We start from the raw sequence: 18,605 nt of genomic DNA on the forward strand, positions 1-18,605 counted from the left end.
GGTGCAGTGGCTCACGCCTGTAACCCTAGCACTTTGGGAGGCTGAGGCGGGTGGGTCACCTGAGGTTAGAAACTCGATACTAGCTTGACCAACATGGCGAAACCCAGTCTCTACTAAAAATACAAACATTAGCAGCCAGGCGCAGTGACTCACACCTATAATCCCAGAACTCTGGAAGGGCGAGGCAGGTGGATCACCTGACCTCAGGAGTTCAAGACCACCCTGGGCAATATGGTGAAACCCATCTCTACTAAAATACAAAAAGAAAAATTAGCCAGGCATGGTGGTACACACCTGTAGTCCCAGCTACTCAGGAGGCTGCGGCACGAGAATCACTTGAGCCATGGAGGCAGAGGTTGCAGTGAGCCAAGATTGTGCCACTGCACTCCAGCCTGGGCTATAGAGTGAGACTCCGTCTCAAAAAAAAAAAAATTAGCTGGGCATGGTGGTTCGGGCCTGAAGTCCCAGCTACTGGGGAGGCTGAGGTGGGAGGATCACTTCAACCTGGGAGGCAGAGGTTGCAGCAAACCGAGATTGTGCCACCGCACTCCAGCCTGGGTGACAGAGTGAGACTCTGTCTCAAAAGAAAAACAAAACCAAATTACAAAACCAAAAAAAAACTTTTTCAGTGGGATGCATTAAATTAAAAAAAAAATAACTTTTAGTAGGCCAGATGTGGTGGCTCACGCCTGTAATTCCAACATTTTGGGAGGTGAAGGCAGGAGGACTGCTTGAGCCCAGGAATTCAAGACCAGCCTGGACAACATTAGAGACCCCCTCTCTACTTTAAAATTTTAGGCCAGGCATGGTGGCTCACACTTGTAATTCCAGCACTTTGGGAGGCCAAGGCAGGAGAATCACCTGAGGTCAGGAGTTCAAGAACAGCCTGGCCAACATGGTGAAAACCCGTCTCCACTAAAATTACAAAAAATTAGCTGGGCATGGTGGTGGGCACCTGTAATCCTAGTTACTTGGGAGGCTGAGGCAGGAGAATCACTTGAACCCAGGAGGCGGAGGTTGTGGTAAGCAGAGATTGCTCCATTGCACTCCAGCCTGGGAGACAGAGCAAGACTTCGTCTCAAAAAAAAAAAAAAAAAAAAAAAAAAAAAAAAAAATTTACAAAGTGAGTTTTCAGTAAGAAAAAGCATTTTGTCTCTGTCTTACTAGTGTGCATACTGGCCTTGTTAGAGCCATCTCTCCTTGAAATGTTCTGTGCAGCTCTCTGAAAACAAGCAGTAACTGACAGGGTGGACTTGAATTGATTGCATTTGATACATTGTCTGTAAAGAAGTCATGGTAGCTCTGTGCCATGAACAATACTTTGTAAGTATATTTTAATCTTTTTTTTGCTTTGAGAAATAGTTTGCTTCTGTTGCCCAGGCTGGAGTGCAATGGCAGGATCTCGGCTCACTGCAACCTCCACCTCCCGGGTTTAAGCAATTCTCCTGCCTCAGCCTACGTTACGGAGTAGCTGAAATTACAGGCATGTGCCACCAAGCCTGGCTGATTTTCTTTTTTTTTTTGAGACGAAGTTTCTCTCTTGTTGCCCCAGGCTGTAGTGCAATGGTGCCATCTTGGCTTACCATAACCTCCGCCCCTCCGGGGTTCAAGTGATTCTCCTGCCTCAGCCTCCCGAGTAGCTGGGATTACAGGCATGCACCACCAGGCCTGGCTAATTTTGTATTTTTAGTAGAGATGGGGTTTCTCCATGTTGGTCAGGCTGGTCACGAACTCCCAGCCTTAGGTGATCCTCCCACCTCGGCCTCCCAAAATGCTGGGATTACAGGTGTGAGCCACCGTGCCCAGCCTAATTTTGTATTTTTAATAGAGACGGGTTTTCTCCATGTTGGTCAGGCTGGTCTCGAAATCCCAGCCTCAGGTGATCCGCCCGCCTTGGCCTCCCAAAGTATTGGGATTACAGGCGTGAGCCACCACGCCCAGCTGATCTTTTTTTTTTTTTTTTTTTTGAGAGGAAGTCTCGTTCTGTCGCCCAGGCTAGAGTGCAATGGCATGATCTCAGCTCACTGCAACCTCTGCCTCCCAGGTTCAAATGATTCTCCTGTCTCAGCCTCCCTAGTAGCTGGGATTACAGGTGTACACCACCACAGCCAGCTAATTTTTGTATTTTTAGTAGAGATGCGGTTTCACCATGTTGGCCAGGCTGATCTTGAACTCCTGACCTCAAGTGATCCATCCGCCTCGGCCTCCCAAAGTGCTGGGATTATAGGCGTGAGCCACCACGTCTGGTCAGATTTTAATCTTATAGATTTTTCCTTCTTTTTTGAGACAGTCTCCCTCTGTTGCTCAGGCTGGAGTACAGTGGCGCCATCTGGGCTCACTTCAACCTCCACCTCCTGGGTTCAAGCAATTCTCCTGCCTCAGCGCCCCCTAGTGGCTGGGATTACAGGCACGCGTCACCACGCTCGGCTAATTTTTGTATTTTTAGTAGAGACGAGGTTTCACCATGTTGGCCAAGCTGGTCTTGAACTCTTGACTTCAGGTGATCCACCCACCTCGACCTCCCGAAGTGCTGGGATTACAGGTGTGAGGCACCATGCCCAGGCTTTTCTTCTTGTTTTGTAATAAATGACCAACATTTTTTTGTGTGTACTAATGTTAATAAGTTAACAGATACATTATATTTGATATTTATTGTGTAGTATAGTATATATTATGTATTATATTATATTCATTTGTATTATTATATAATAAAACATATTAACTTATAAATGAGTTAACAAGAAGATGGTCAGGTTCCTACCACCTTGAAGGTAAAATCCAATATCTTAAGCAAGGCTATGAAGTTCTTCACAGACTATCTTCAAATTACTTTATCATTTCCCTATTCATACACACCAAACCCTTAAGCTGCACTTCTTTCTTTCTTTTTTTTTTTTTTTTTTTTTTTTTTGAGATGGAGTCTCACTCTGTCACCCAGGCTGGAGTGCAGTGGCACGATCTCGGCTCACTGCAAGCTCTGCTTCCCAGGTTCATGCCATTCTCCTGCCTCAGCCTCCCCAGCAGCTGGGACTATAGGCGCCTGCCGCCACACCCAGCTCATTTTTTGTATTTTTGTAGAGACGGGGTTTCACTGTGTTAGCCAGGATGGTCTCGATCTCCTGACCTCATGATATGCCCGCCTCGGCCTCCCAAAGTGCTGGGATTACAGGCGTGAGCCACCGCGCCCGGCCAGCTGCACTTCTTTCATGCCTTCATGTCTCCTGGTCTTTTCACTTTGCCTGGAATGCCCTTCCCCCACTTTCTGTACCTCATGAACACTTACCTAGTTTTTGGAACCCAGACCAAAGGGCACCTCCTCCGTGAGACTTTTGCAATGCTTACGGTGTCTGGGATTCCCCATATCTCATTGCTTTCCCATCTGTTCTCCTATAGGATTTGTGTCCATGTCTCTATATATGATTTTTTTTCTTTCTTTCTTTCTTTCTTTTTTTTTTTTTTTTTTTTTTGTTGAGATGGGGTCTCACTCAGTTGTCCAGGCTGGAATGCAGTGGCACAATCTTGGCTCACTGCAGCCTCTGCCTCCCAGGTTCAAGCACTTCTCCTGCCTCAGCCTCTGGAGCAGCTGGGATCACAGGCACCTGCTTCCACGCCCGGCTAATTGCCGTATTTTTAGTAGAGACAGGGCTTCACCATGTTGGCCAGGCTGATCTCAAACTCCTGACCTCAGGTGACCCACCTGCCTCGGTCTCCCAAAGTATTGGTGTAGAGCTTATAGCTTGCAGTGAACGCCAAAAATGAGTTCTTAGACAATTCCAGCTGAGCAGGGCGGGGGTGGGGGCGGGGGCAGCTCTTCTAAGAGAGTCAACCTTAGCATCCGTCCGCCAAGTATTTATTGAAAGGGCTTGTTAAACCACAAACATCCACTAGATGGCTTTTTTGAGGTCGGGTCGTGAGGCACCTATGGCCTTGTAAAAACAAACTGCATTCTCAGGAGGCTGTTTTCAGCGTTCCTTATCACACCACACACTCCACTCCTTGTCCTGTTTTCAGGGTCAAATTTCATTCTCATGCACAAATAACATACATACAGTGCCTCAATATTTTTCCATGCCCCGACCTCGAATGCCTTGTACATAAGCTTGAATATGTTGCCATGTGTCCCCCATATCTCCCCCTTCTTTAATTCTTAAAGCTTGCTGGTCATCTCATGCAAGGTAAGCTTCCCTGGTCATAGATGCATTGGGTGGCAGTACAGAGCCTTCTGCAAATGCCTAGCAAACAGATACAAAAAAGAATAAGTACAACAGCCATCATCCAAATGCATATATTTAAACCACACAACCAAGTGTTCGGGTTTAACCATTGAAAGCCTCTCGTAATTGCTGAAGGGTACTTGTTTGTAATTGCTGTGACCATTCCTCAAGTTGTTTCTTTAATTCACACTCAAGAGTGGAAATTTGAGAACACAAATGGTGGTGATAAGCTCCTTGCAGATGTGCTTTCACTCTCTCCCAAGCATATTGGGAGCTATTATATGTCAGGGGTGTGATACAGATAGAATTATATTGCCAATCACAATGTAAATTTTGACGGGTAATGAATGCCTGCTGTTGATTCCCCAGCTATATAACAGTGGCTTCAAGAGCCTTCAGGTGAGACAGAATAGTTTTATCAATATTTACCTGTTCTTGAAATTCATGGGTTACATTATATGCCATGTGGTTCACCACTGAGGCTGTGTGAATAGATTCTGTCAGAGAAACAGCTGCAGTAGCAGCAGTTGCTAATATAATAATAGCTGAGACTAAAAAGGCAATTAAAGTGGCCAGAAATCTTTTATTTTTTCAAGTATGAGACAGTGCTTTTTTAAACAGCTGCAGGGTGGAATCTGCTTCCCAGCTCTGGGTTAAATTTACAGGTAGCCACAATTCCACACACCATTTTAAGGTCATGACATAGGTTGTATTCAACTGCATAACATTTCGGTGAGACAAGCATGTAGCACACCAACTACTGGAAGAGACTTTAATACTATAAAAGGATTGATTCTGCTCTACGTTAGGAACACCTTACCCAAACAAAAGTATATAAGGGTGCATAGTACAAATCAGGACAGTGTCAGTGACATTATTATGCAAAGAGAGGGTATAGTTGCCACTGCTAGTAATATACTCACCATGTGAAAGAACCCATTCAAAAAGGGAAATCCTAATCTCCAAATTTGGGTATGAGCAGGGCTTAAAGCTTGTTTCCCTTTCAGTTGTAATACTGGTCCTGAAAGCCCACACTCTGACTAGGTAATAGAACTACTGGAGGGACTTCTAAATCCAATAGTCTGATTTGCAGACAAAAGATTACCATGGGGACCCCAATCAAGTAAGGTGCCATTATCAAACAGAGGCCCTTGACACGGTGCAGGCTGTCTGTACGGCGACCACTGGCCGGCCTCAAACTTATATCGCCAGTCCCTACTCAGACGGCATATAGGAAGATCAGGCACTTGTGAAGCTTCATTAAAGACCTCAGTAAGATTAGTGGTACTAGTAGAAATAAAAGTCAAGTTTGCAAGCTTAGCATCCCTTTTAGGCTTATAGTAAAGATACTCCTGAGGGATGAGAGTAACACACTTATGTGCTATTGTGGAAAAACAAAGCGGGGATTACTACACAATAAAATCAAGGAGTAATTAAATTTAATCCATCCCAAATTTTCAGTTAAGGTATAAGACAGGGGCATCCATCAGCCTCCTGTCCAATAAGTATCATTAGATGACAAAGGCAAGTCAGCATCCCACCATGTAATAACATTAAAAACGGGCGCAGTGGCTCACGCCTGTAATCCCAGCACTTTGGGAGGCTGAGGCAGGCGGATCATGAGGTCAGGAGATTGAGACCATCCTGGCTAACATGGTGAAACCCCGTCTCTACTAAAACTACAACAAAATTAGCTGGGCGTGGTGGCGGGCACCTTTGTCCCAGCTACTTGGAAGGCTGAGGCAGGAGAATGGCATGAACCCGGGGGGCGGAGCTTGCAGTGAACCGAGATCGCGCCACTGCAGTCCGGCCTGGGTGACAGAGCAAGACTCTGTCTCAAACAAACAAACAAACAAACAAAAAAACGGGGATCTAGAACATGACTCCAATAAACATGTTCTTGAGCTGATCCCACTTGGCAAAGGACAAGAATTACCAGCCACCCCAACATCCATGTCTGTCTTACTTTCTCAGAAGTTTCCCTAATTACCATCAGATACACAAGAAACCAATTCTCTGCAGTTGCAGAGCCTTCCACGTCTGTAAGCTGAATAGATGCCTGTTGATCCAATTTCTTTAGCTGTCCCCAGGTAATGTCAGGTGCCTTCTGAGTCATCACCGTCATTGTCAGTTGGTTCTCCAACGACAGGTCCTGTTCTCGAGAAGAGAGTCCCATATTCCCCCTTTTTTGTTTATTAAGATATACTTTAAGAGTTTGATGAGTGCATTTAACAATGGCCTGACTGGTTGAGTTATAAGGAATACCAGTTTTGTGTTGTATGTGCCAAAGTTGCAGTGCATATGCAAATTGAGCACTAAGATAGCAAGGTCCATTATTAGTTTTTTTTTTTTTTTTTTCTTTGGTGAGACAGAGATTCACTCTTGTTGCCCAGGCTGGGGTGCAATAGCGCCACCTCGGCTCACCACATCCTCCACCTCCCAGGTTCAAGTGATTCTCCTGCCTCAGCCTCCCGAGTAGCTGGGATTACAGGCATGTGCCACCACACCTGGCTAATTTTGTATTTTTAGTAGAGATGGGGTTTCACTGTGTTGCCCAGGCTGATCTTGAACTCCTGACCTCAGGTGATCCACCCACCTCGGCCCCCCAAAGTGCTGGAATTATAGGCCACTGCGCCCGGCCCATTATTAGTTTTTATAGTGTGTGGAAGGCTTAGAGTTATAATAGATTTAAACAAATGAGCAATTGCATCTTTGGTTTTTTTCTCTGGTCTGGAGGGTGGCATGTATCAGGTCTGTGTAAGTGCCCATGCTAACGTGGAGAAATTTGAAACATCCAAAGGGTGGATACTGAGTAACATCAGTTTGCCAAATAGCATTAGGCACCAGACCTCGTGGGTTGGCACCAAGGCCTAAGGAAAAAGGGGAAGGAGAATGCCGTCGGCAATCAGGACAAGTTTTAATAATCGTGTGAGCTTGAGTAAGTGTCAAATGAAACTGTTGTTTAAGACTGTGGGCATTCTGATGAAAAAAAGCACGATCAGCTTGAGCTCGCAAAAAGGCAGGTGAATTTGCAAACCACATGTATGGTCATACCAGAGCATCAGCTCGAGCGTTGCCTTCTGATAAGGGAGCAGGTAACCCAGAATGAGAGCGAATATCTGTGATGTAAAGAAGGTGATGACAGGCACAGAGGAGCTCTTGCGCTGCAAGAAACAAAGCTAATAAGGGTTTATTAGTAATGCCCTTCACATGTGAAAGATCTAAATGAGTAATACTATACCCCACATAAACGGGATCACTAACTATATTTATGTCTTGGTGAGGACAAGTTTGTAAGGCCAATATCTGGGCACCTAATTCCACCCGTTGCGTAGTTTTTAAAATGCTCCTGGATTTTGTGCTGCCAGTTCTGCATGGCATCTTGCCACAATACAGCTGCTTTTTCAGGTTTTTTTTTTTTTTTTTTTTTTGAGCCACCTGTAAAGACAGTGGTGGCATGAAGTAAAGGCTCAGAGACAACAATAGATACAAATTTAACAGGTACAGTTTGTAAAAAGTTCAGGAGCTTAGAGGCTGGTAAATGAAAGCTGATATTACCAATAAAGTCAGCAATAAAGCATAACTACTTGCCAATCAAAATCATAAGCTAAGAGAGTATGAAATTGTTCCTTACTTAAAGGTAGGAAAAGAATAGCAGGGTCATATCCTGACAGCCAGATGCAACATTGGCATCCCTTTATGAGAAGAGAAGCTATTAAATCTGTAGTCTTTTGTATATGTTTAGGGAGAGTATGAGACAGGTACATAACATATAAAATACAGAAATGGCAAAAGATAAAGCCAGCTGTTAATCTAAGGCATGATATTTTAAGTGATTTTCACAATATTTTGGCCCTTGAAAGTAATTAGAATGTGACTGCAAGTCGCCAGGATAATAAACCTGCACTGAGTTAACTTAAATGTGTAAAAAAAAAAAAAAAGAAAAGAAAAAACTTTTAAAAATATCCTTTGGTGTTGGCCATCTGCAACAGCCTTTAACTGGAATGTCTTAGAAGCGAGCTTGGGAAAGTAGGGTTGTGGCTGGTTTCTTTTTATTCGTTCTGGGCTCCTTGGGCAGCTTCTCTTTTTAATAGCCTGCCACTTGTTGCTGTCCTTATCCTGAGAGGAAGGAAGGAAGACTACAAGTGGCAGTAAGAGGTTAGAGAATGACCGGGTGGTAAAGTGCGTAAGCGGGAAGGCTGGAGGCAAGAGGGTAACAGGCTGGGAGAAAACCATTCCCCTTATCTTCTAGGCCACCGACGCCTGGAGCCAACCCTGTTAGGTAAGGTACTGAAAATATGCTCGGCTTTTTATTATTTTCACCACCCCCAAGCAGAGAGGCTTAGGGGAGGAGCAGACATGAAGCACAGGGTCTGCTTTGAAGTTTCTTAGCCACAGTGTTTTTAAACATTTTACAAAAAAGCAAAACAAACATTCCTTACTGTGGCGTCTGTCTTCTGAAGATGACAACAGGTGGCAGATCTCATCCACCTTAGCCTAGTTAGCATTTAACATATGGCTACGGGAGAGCGCCCCTTATTAGCGGGCTCCTCCCCCAGGGCTCTGTACTCTAGGCCGCTCCACACTCCTTTGCCCACCTTAGGCTAGTAAGGTCGGGGTGCACATGGACTGTTTCTTAGCCCTTTCCCTAGGGGGCCAGGGAAGCCAAGGAATTGCTTGTCAACTGAGACATGTGAGGGGTGGCAGGGAAGGGCAGAAGTAGGAAAAGCAGCAGCACAGCAAGCAGCAAGCCACTTCCTGGGCGCAGTTACTAAGGCACGTGACCGTGGTGAGACGGATCCTCAGGACCAGGCTGGAGCTGCCTGCTCTGTGCTTTTTGGCCTCCCCTGTCACCACAAACCCAGAAAGGGGTAACCTGCCCAGACTGCCAGTGACCAAATGGGCACTCCCTGGCATCTTAGCAACTCTGCTGCCCCAGGCCTCTGTGGGCAGCAAGAAAGCTAGAGCTAGCTGGGATAAAACCCAGGAAGTAGCGTGCAACTTCCCCTTATACTCACGAAAAACAGAAAAAAGACAAGGCCAGAAAGGCTGATGCTGGAAGTAGGAAATGGGAACTTGTATGTTAGGAAGACAATCAAAATCACCCACTTTCCTTTCCTCCTGGCGGCACCCCTCCAGCTGGGAAGTTTGTTGAGGAGACGCGGCCACCTGATTATACTGACATCGCTGACCAGGGGATTTCATCTAAAAACTGTCCCTGGGGCAGCCTCCAGTCTTCTTAAGGGGGATGGGAGATGCTGTTGGCTGAACAGGGCCAACAAATGCAGGTCCCTTTAAGGGTGGAGGAAAGGCGGGCAATGGGTTTTCTATACGGGGAGGAAAAGGCTCCGGTCCGTCCTTATCCTCACTAGAAAAAATGTCCTCCTTAGGCCCCTCTACAGAAGGGACTGAAGAAGAGAGAGGAGCACCGCCCCGCCCCCGCTGTTCTGGTTCCTGTTTTTCCTCACTAGAAAAAATCTCCTCCTTATTCACCATAGAAGGGAATGAAGTCGGGTGAGGAATCTCTCCCTTCAAATCTTCTGAATTCTTTTCAGGTGGAGATAATGGGCCGTCTAACCGCGATCTGACAGATAAAGAGGACACAACGCCCAGGTGGTCAAAATAGTAAAATTAGTAAAATGACCTTGCTCATATCTTCTTTTCAGGCAGCGACCTACTTGCTCCCATAGCTCTAAATCTAAGGTTCCTTGATCAGGAAACCAAGGGCATTCCTGCCAAATTAAAAGCATGAACTTGTGTAGAGCTCCAGGCGCCACAGTGCACTGGATAGCCTTAAGTAGCTGTTGCACTGTTAAAAAATACTTTCTGTTCTTTGGTCATTTCCTGACCCATGGTAACCCAACCCCTGATATTTTACGTGTGGGTCGTGTCCTTCTGATGGGAGTCAGGACTGTCCCTTACCGGGATTCCCCGAAAATTGGTGAGCTGGCCTCCTTCACACCGAACTTCAAGGCGATCATGTCGGGGGCACCACTTGCAGAGCTTATAGCTTGCAATGAATGCCACGAATGAGTTCTCAGACAATTCCAGCTGAGCGGGGCAGGGGGCAACTCTTCTTTTTTATTATTATTATACTTTAAGTTCTGGGTTACATGTGCTGAACGTGGAGTTTTGTTACATAGGTATACACGTGCCCTGGTGGTTTGCTGCATCCATCAACCTGTCACCTATGTTAGGTATTTCTCCTAATGTTATCCCTCCCCTAGCCTCCCACCCCACAACAGGCCCCGGTGTGTGAACAGACACTTCTCAAAAGAAGACATTTATGCAGCCAACAGACATATGAAAAGATGATCATCATCACTGGTCATTAGAGAAATGCAAATCAAAACCACAATGAGATACCATCTCATGCCAGTTAGAATGGGGGGTAGCTCTTCTAAGAGAGTCCACCCCAGCATCTGTCCGCCAAGTATTTATTGAAAGGGCTTGTTAAACCACAAACATCCACTAGATGGCTTTTTTGAGGTCGGGTCGTGAGGCACCTGTGGCCTTGTAAAAACACTCAAACCGCATTCTCAGGAGGCTGTTTTCAGCGTTCCTTATCACACCACATACTCCACTCCCTGTCCTGTTTTCAGGGTCGAGTTTCATTCTCATGCACAAATAACATACACACAGCACCTCCGTATTTTTCCATGCCCCGACCTCAAACGCCTTGTACATAAGCTTGAATATGTTGCCGTGTGCCCCCCCCACAGTTGGCATCACAGGCATGAGCCACCATGCTGGCCTATATTAGCATTATTATTACCATTTTCATTATTAATGTGTCTGTCTTCTTGATGTAAGGAGCGTGTTCTATTTCTTCCTTATTTCTTGTACTGAGAGCTCTAGAAATGTTCCATCAATGAGGGACTGATGAAATGAAATAAATAAATGGAATTGGAGAAAGTTACCCTTATCTCTTTGCAGGATATGAATTGAAGAAACTCACTTATCTTTCCAAACTTGGAATGAAAGTGAGAAATGGCAAGGTCACTGATGTGGAAGGGAAGGCAAAAGGGTGTTATAGTGAGTCATATGCCAGCTTGGAGCCCTAGACCTGGGCAGGTGGGGACACAGGTCACCTTTCTTGGCTGTCAAAACAAATGAGAGTTATAAAACCTCCACCCCTTAGTTCCATTACACTTCATACCTGTTTTTCCTGTCCGTGTGTTTGGAAGCTTGCCTGTACCTTTTAAATATGCTTTCTGTAGCAAGTGACTTCTAGGTTTAATAAAGAAGAAGAAAAACCCAGAGGAAATACTAGATTGGAAAATAGGAAAACTGGTATTCTTGAGTTGTAATCAGGAGGTCATAGAATTGAGAAAATCTTAATTAACTGATTGGAAATGAAGAAATGCTTTTTCTTAGAGTACCTTTGAATAAATGATTTCAAATGATTAGGAGTTGACTCATCTTTTAAAATTGTGGAATTCGGCCGGGCGCGGTGGCTCAAGCCTGTAATCCCAGCACTTTGGGAGGCCGAGGCGGGCGGATCACAAGGTCAGGAGATCGAGACTATCCTGGCTAACACGGTGAAACCCCGTCTCTACTAAAAAATACAAAAAACTAGCCGGGCGAGGTGGCGGGCGCCTGTAGTCCCAGCTACTCGGGAGGCTGAGGCAGGAGAATGGCGTGAACCCAGGAGGCGGAGCTTGCAGTGAGCTGAGATCTGGCCAGTGCACTCCAGCTTGGGTGACAGAGCGAGACTCCGTCTCAAAAAAAAAAAAAAAAAAATTGTGGAATTCTTTTTTTTTTTTTTTTTTTTTTTTGAGACTGAGTCTTGCTCTGTCACCCAGACTGGAATACAGTGGCGCAATCTTGGCTCACTGCAACCTCCACCTCCTGAGTTCAAGTGATTCTCCTGCCTTAGCCTCCCGAGTAGCTGGGATTACAGGCGCCTGCCACCATGCCCGGCTAAATTTTTTTTGTGTGTATATATGTGTGTGTGTATGTGTGTGTGTGTGTGTGTGTGTGTATGTGTATATATATATATATATATATATTTTTTTTTTTTTTTGAGATGGAGTTTTGCTCTTGTTTCCCAGGCTGGAGTGCAATGGCACAACCTCAGCTCACTACAACCTCTGCCTCCCAACCTCTGTGTCCTGGGTTCATGTGATTCTCCTGTCTCAGCCTCCCGAGTAGCTGGGATTACCGGTGCATACCACCACACCTGGTGAATTTTTTTGTATTTTTAGTAGAGACGGGATTTCATCAGATCGGTGAGGCTGGTCTCAAACTCCTGACCTCAGGAGATCCACCCGTCTCAGCCTCCCAAAGTGCTGGGATTACAGACGTGAGCCACCATACCCGGCCTGAAAAACTTTATTTTGAAATAATTTTTGGGTCGGGCATGGTGGCTGACACCTGTAATTCCCAGCACTTTGGGAGGCCGAGAAGGGTGGATCACTTGAATCCAGGAGTTTGAGACCAACCCGGCCAACATGGCAAAACCCTGTCTCTACTGAAAAATATAAAAATTATCTCTGCATGGTGGCGCATGCCTGTAATCCCAGCTACTTGGGAGGCTGAGGGGCAGGAGGATAGCTTGAACCTGGGAGGTGGAGGTTGCAGTGAACCGAGGTTGCACCACTGCACTCTAGCCTGGGCTACAGAGCAAGACTGTGTCTCAAAAAAAACGAAAAGTAAAAGAAAACAAAAAAGAATTATTCGTTCTCAGAAAGTTACAAAAATAGGTGCAGTGGCTTGTGCCTATGGTCCCAGCTACTCAGGAGGCTGTGGTGGAGGATCAGTTGAGCCCAAGAGTTGGAGGTTGTGGTGGGTGATAGGGTGAGACTTTGTCTCAAAAAAGTAAAAAAATATATAAAAATAAACAAAACAAAAAACATTGACCCTGGTTGACAATCCACAGACCTCATTTAGAGTTTCATATGTAAGTGTGTGTAGTTCTGTGCTATTTTATCACCTTTCCACCACCACATAGCCGCTACCACAATTAAGATACACAATTGTTTCATCACTAAAAGATGATTTTCACTAAAAGATGACTTTTTTTTTTTTTTTTAAGACGGAATCTTGTTCTTGTCACCCAGGCTGGAGTGCAATGACATAATATTGGCTCACTGCAACCTCCGCCTTCTGGGTTCAAGCGATTCTTCTGCCTCAGCCTTCCAAGTAGCTGGGATTACAGGCACCCGCCACCATGCCCAGCTAATTTTTGTATTTTTAGTAGAGACGGGGTTTTACCGTGTTGGCCAGGCTGGTCTCGAACTCCTAACCTCAGGTGATCCACCTGCCTCAGCCTTCCAAAGTGCTAGGATTACAGGCATGAGCCCGGCCAACTAAAAGATTCTTTTACAGTCACATCCATTCTCCTCTCCTCCCTGCCTCTTCTCTCTCCCATTCTTGGGACTGCTTTATGTTTTCTTATATTTGATATTTCTCACTATTGCAAAAAAAATAAGGGACAGTTTCTTCCATTGATTTTTGTGCTGTTCTGAATGCCTAAAATAGAAAGGAGCACCGTTAAGAAGTTAGAGACCTTCTGTGCCCACTAGCAGGAAAATCATTAATAGTAACACAAAGAGGCCAGGCACGGTGGCTCATGCCTGTAATCCCAGCACTTTGAGAGGCTGAGGCAGGAGGACTGCTTGGGGCCAGGGGTTTGAGACCAGCCTGGGCAACATTGTGAGACCCCATCTCTACAAAAACATTAAAAAATTAGCAGGGCATGGTGACATGTGCCTGTGACCCCAGCTCTTCAGGAGGCTGAGGTGGGAGAATCTCTTAAGCCCAGGAGGTCAAGACCAGTGAGCTGTGATCGAGTCACTGCACTCAAGTCTGGGTGACAGAGCGAGACTCTGTTTCAAAAACAACAAAAACGACAAAAAGTAGCACAAAGAGTCCTCCCAATAGAAATGATTTCCATTCCTATAATTGGATAGTTTCCAGGAAAATGTATACATTAGCTCTATGTAGATAAACACTTGGCATGGTACTGAAAACTCATAGGACCTCAACAAATATTTATCAGGCAAATACACTGATTGAACAGGGAGCAAGGCATTCCCTAATATGTTCCTAAAAGAGATGTGAAACAAGTCTCCATTTGTTCCAGAGGGCAGTTGTTTTCAAGTTAGTAAAGCTTACAGAAATAAAAGCAAATTTTTTTCTCTAAACTAAACAAAAGCTGAGCGAAAAATAGACAGGCTAACAGGCTATCTATTTGGTTTTTCTTTTTTTTGTTGTTGTTGAGACAGAGTCTCACTCTGACACCCATGCTGGAGTGCAGTGGTATGATCTCGGCTCACGGCAACCTCCGCCTCCCGGGTTCAAATGATTCTCCTGCCTCAGCCTCCCAAGTAGCTGGGATTATAGGCCTGTGCCACCATGCCTGGCTTACTTTTGTATTTTTAGTAAAGATGAGGTTTCACCATGTTGGCCAGGCTGGTCTCAAACTCCTGACCTCAGGTGATCCACCCGCCTTGGCCTCCCAAAGTGTTGGAATTACAGGCGTGAGCCACCGTGCCACACCTGGCCTATTTGGTTTGACTTATTCACAGTTCCTTAATTTATTTCTCCAAGCAGGAGACAAAACGAAAACCAAAAACAGGCTGAAGTGGTGACTGAAGTCTCTTAGCTGAAGCACCAAGACTTAGGGTGCCCCCCAGTCGTAAAAATCCCATCTGAGTCTCTCTTCTCAACATTGTGCTGGCTGCCTTCTGCTGGAAAGGAAAGGTACAGATGTGTGGCCAGCTAGATAATAACAACAGTTATCAAGTTACCAGAGCACTTACCTTAGCACAGTGCTAAGGACTTTAACTGTAATATCTCATTTAGTCCATATAACAACTCTGTGAAACGTGTGATTTTATTATCTTCATTTTACAGCTAAGAAAACAGACTTTAAGAACCTAAATGTTGGGTGAGGCACGGTGACTCACGCCTGTAATCCCAACACTGAGAGGCTGAGGTGGGAATATCACTTGAATCTAGAAATTCTGAGACCAGCCCGGGGCCATGTAGCAAGTATCCCATCTCTACAATCAAAAAATTAGCCGGGCGTGGTAGCATACACCTGTAGTTCTAGGGAAGCTGAGACAGGGGGATCACTTGAGCCTAGGAGTTTGAGGTTACAGTGAGCTTGCACCACTGCACTCCAGCCTGGGTGGCAGAGTGAGACTTTGTCTGGAAAAAAAAAAAAAAAGCGGCGGGCCGGGCGCGGTGGCTCACGCCTGTAATCCCAGCACTTTGGGAGGCCGAGGCGGGCAGGTCACAAGGTCAGGAGATCAAGACCATCCTGGCTAACACGGTGAAACCCCCGTCTCTACTAAAAATACAAAAAACTAGCCAGGCATGGTGGCGGGCGCCTGTAGTCCCAGTTACTGGGGAGCCTGAGGCAGGAGAATGGCGTAAACCCGGGAGGCGGAGCTTGCAGTGAGCCGAGATCACGCCACTGCACTCCAGCCTGTGTGATAGAGCGAGACTCCACTCCGTCTAAAAAAAACACACAAAACTTAAATGGTTTGCATAAGTCTACACAACTAAGCTAGTGGAAGACAAGGGATTTGAACTCAGGTTAATATAGTAAGTCAGCCCTAGGCAGTCTTGGCATTCATTAGGTCTGACGTGTGAAACAGAAATCTGCACACAGTACTTTTAAAACCTCCCAGGTGATTCCGATTTACTGACTTCTTGGGAAGCATTGCTAGAATCTACTTCCTGCAAAGGAATCTCCTGCTATTCAAATGATGTGGGAACATGAAGAGAACTAACAGTTAAACTTATATGAGGGGTACTATTACTTCACAAACCCATACTTCAGGTAGACAATGCTAAATGACTAATTGCTTTTGCCTGATGCTTTGGATGAAATGTATTCTTAAGTTGTGTCTTATTTATTTATTTAGAGACAGGGTCTCACTCTGTCACCCAGGCTGGAGTGCAGTGGTATGATTTTGGCTCATGGCAACTTCCTGCTTCCCAGGCTCAGGTGATCTTCCCACTTCAGCCTCCTGAGTAGCTGAGACCACAGGTGCACTAAAGAATGTTTGTTTTTTTTTTTCAGAGATGGGTTTTTGCCATGTTGTCCAGACTGGACTGGGACTTCTGGGCTCAAGCAATCCACCCGCTTCAGCCTCCCAAAGTGCTGGGATTTCAGGCATGAGCCACCGCGCCCAGCATGTTAATTTTTTTTATTATTTATTATTATTATTGTTTTTGAGACAGAGTCTCGCTCTGTCGCACAGGCTGGAGTGCAGTGGTGCGATCTTGGCTCCCTGCAAGCTCCACCTCCCGGCTTCACGCCATTCTCCTGCCTCAGCCTCCTGAATAGCTGGGATGACAGGCGCCCACCACCATGCCCGGCTAATTTTTTTTTGTATTTTTAGTAGAGACGGGGTTTCACCATGTTAGCCAGGATGGTCTCAATCTCCTGACCTCGTGATCCGCCCACCTCGGCCTTCTAAAGTGCTGGGATTACAGGCGTGAGCCACCGTGCCCAGCTTATTTTGTAAACTCATCAGACCACCAGAAGCCTGAGTTAGTGTTGTAAGCACTCTCATCAGAAAGGGAATTAAATTACCGTGGAGCTATGCAGCACAAGTTTACTTACCTCTATCACTGAGATGAGTAGATTCTGGCATGGCTCTCTATTTGAAAGTTTTCCATTTATTTTTCTTTTTTATTTTTGTATTTATTTTTTGAGACAGTCACTCTGTCGCCCAGGCTGAAGTGCAGTGATGTGATCTTGACTCATTGCAACCTCTGCCTCCTGGGGTCAAGCAATTCTTGTGCTTCAGCCTCCTGAGGTAGCTGGGACTACAGGTGCGTGTCACCACACCTGCTAATTTTTGTAATTTTAGTAGAGATAGGTTTTGCCATGTTGGCTAGGCTGGTCTCAAACTTCTGACCTCAAGCAGGCCTCAGCCTCCCAGAGTGTTGGGATTACAGGCGTGAGTTACCGCGCTGGCCTATTTTTCCTTTTTAAAAAAGAACTATTAGAGATGTAGAAATTCTAGATAGGTAGAAATACAAATAAAGAGATATAATACCAAAAAAAGTTTCCTTTAATCTGAAGCATACATATATTTTGGCAAAAGTAGATATATAATTGGACCTAATGAAATGTTCTTAATAAAATCTAAAGACTGTCCTATGATGAATGAGTGTATGAATTAATGTAAAAACTGGTTTTGTATACACAGGCCAACAGATACAAACTGGATTTGTTATTTCATTCACAGGAACCAAGGGGGAAAAGATCTCAAGTCACACTGGATTTCAACACACCAAGCCAAACAACTAATAAACCGCCCACAAAGAATGAAACTATTCTGAACTCGTCATTCTGCAAATGCAGATTATAATATTAAGATATGCATAAAATTGTATAAAGTAGACAGTAACTGACCTTTTATTGAAAAGAGGAGGAGTCAAAGATCCTGAAAGGGTTGGGACTGCCTGCAGTCAGTCCCTAGGGAACTTCCTGTTGTCACCACACCTCTGAGTCGTCTGAGCTCACTGTGAGCAAAACACCGCAGTGGAAACTCTTAAGCCTCTGCGAAGTAAATCATTCTTGTGAATGTGACACACGATCTCTCCAGTTTCCATATGTTGAGATTCTACTTATTCATCAGTTTGATGTGCTTGGCAAGATCAGGTAGGTTATTTACTAACTGGTTTTCTTAACTGCTTAAAAAATAGAATTAGTTGTGTTGTCATTTTGCATGTCATCATTCCACTTCCTTCAGTGAACTTTTTAAGTTCCATAGAGTCGTTTTTAAGGAAAAAGATATAGGAAGCCTATATCATTTCTTTAGCTTTTCCTTAAAAAAAAAAAAAAAAAGATACAGGTTAGATGAACTTTCTAATCCTGAAAAAAAATTCTCAATAATAAAAGAAGCTATTATGTCTTCAAATTAATTTCTTCTTATGTACAACAATCAAATCTGCTGAAAAATCTAGAAGTCTTATTTTCTTTCGTAGCCTATTTATCTGTGTCTTTCTAGTTCTGTGAAATGAGATGATTTATTTTCTGGAAATACAAAAATTTATCTTGTATTTAATATATCGAGGGTTGGTTTTTATATTTTCATACATCGAGAGTTTATTTAAATTATTCTTAGAGAAAACATAATATAGATAAACTACTTGGAATGGTTCCTGGCATACTTATAACTTAAAAAATTTTTTTTTTTTTTTTTTTTTTTTTTTTGAGACGGAGTCTCGCTCTGTCGCCCGGGCTGGAGTGCAGTGGCCAGATCTCAGCTCACTGCAAGCTCTGCCTCCCTAGGTTCACGCCATTCTCCTGCCTCAGCCTCCCGAGTAGCTGGGACTACAGGTGCCCGCCATCTCGCCCAGCTAGTTTTTTTGTATTTTTTTTAGTAGAGACGGGGTTTCACAGCGTTAGCCAGGATGGTC

The 18,605-nt window shown here is 44.7% G+C and overlaps 1 protein-coding gene across 2 annotated transcripts in view; it reads left to right on the top strand.

The window, feature by feature from the left end:
- Positions 1-17,653: 17,653 nt before the first annotated feature.
- The window catches only part of LIPH (lipase H), a 61,852-nt gene continuing 60,900 nt past the window's right edge, over positions 17,654-18,605 (top strand). For both annotated transcript variants that reach the window (XM_010376594.2, XM_030931044.1), the window contains exon 1: positions 17,654-17,844. In XM_010376594.2, the coding sequence (XP_010374896.1) occupies positions 17,796-17,844 (49 nt within the window). In that variant the 5' untranslated portion in view covers positions 17,654-17,795. The remainder of the gene's footprint in view (positions 17,845-18,605) is intronic.

Source organism: Rhinopithecus roxellana, chromosome 1 (genome assembly GCF_007565055.1).
Source record: "Rhinopithecus roxellana isolate Shanxi Qingling chromosome 1, ASM756505v1, whole genome shotgun sequence".
Taxonomy (NCBI): domain Eukaryota; kingdom Metazoa; phylum Chordata; class Mammalia; order Primates; family Cercopithecidae; genus Rhinopithecus; species Rhinopithecus roxellana.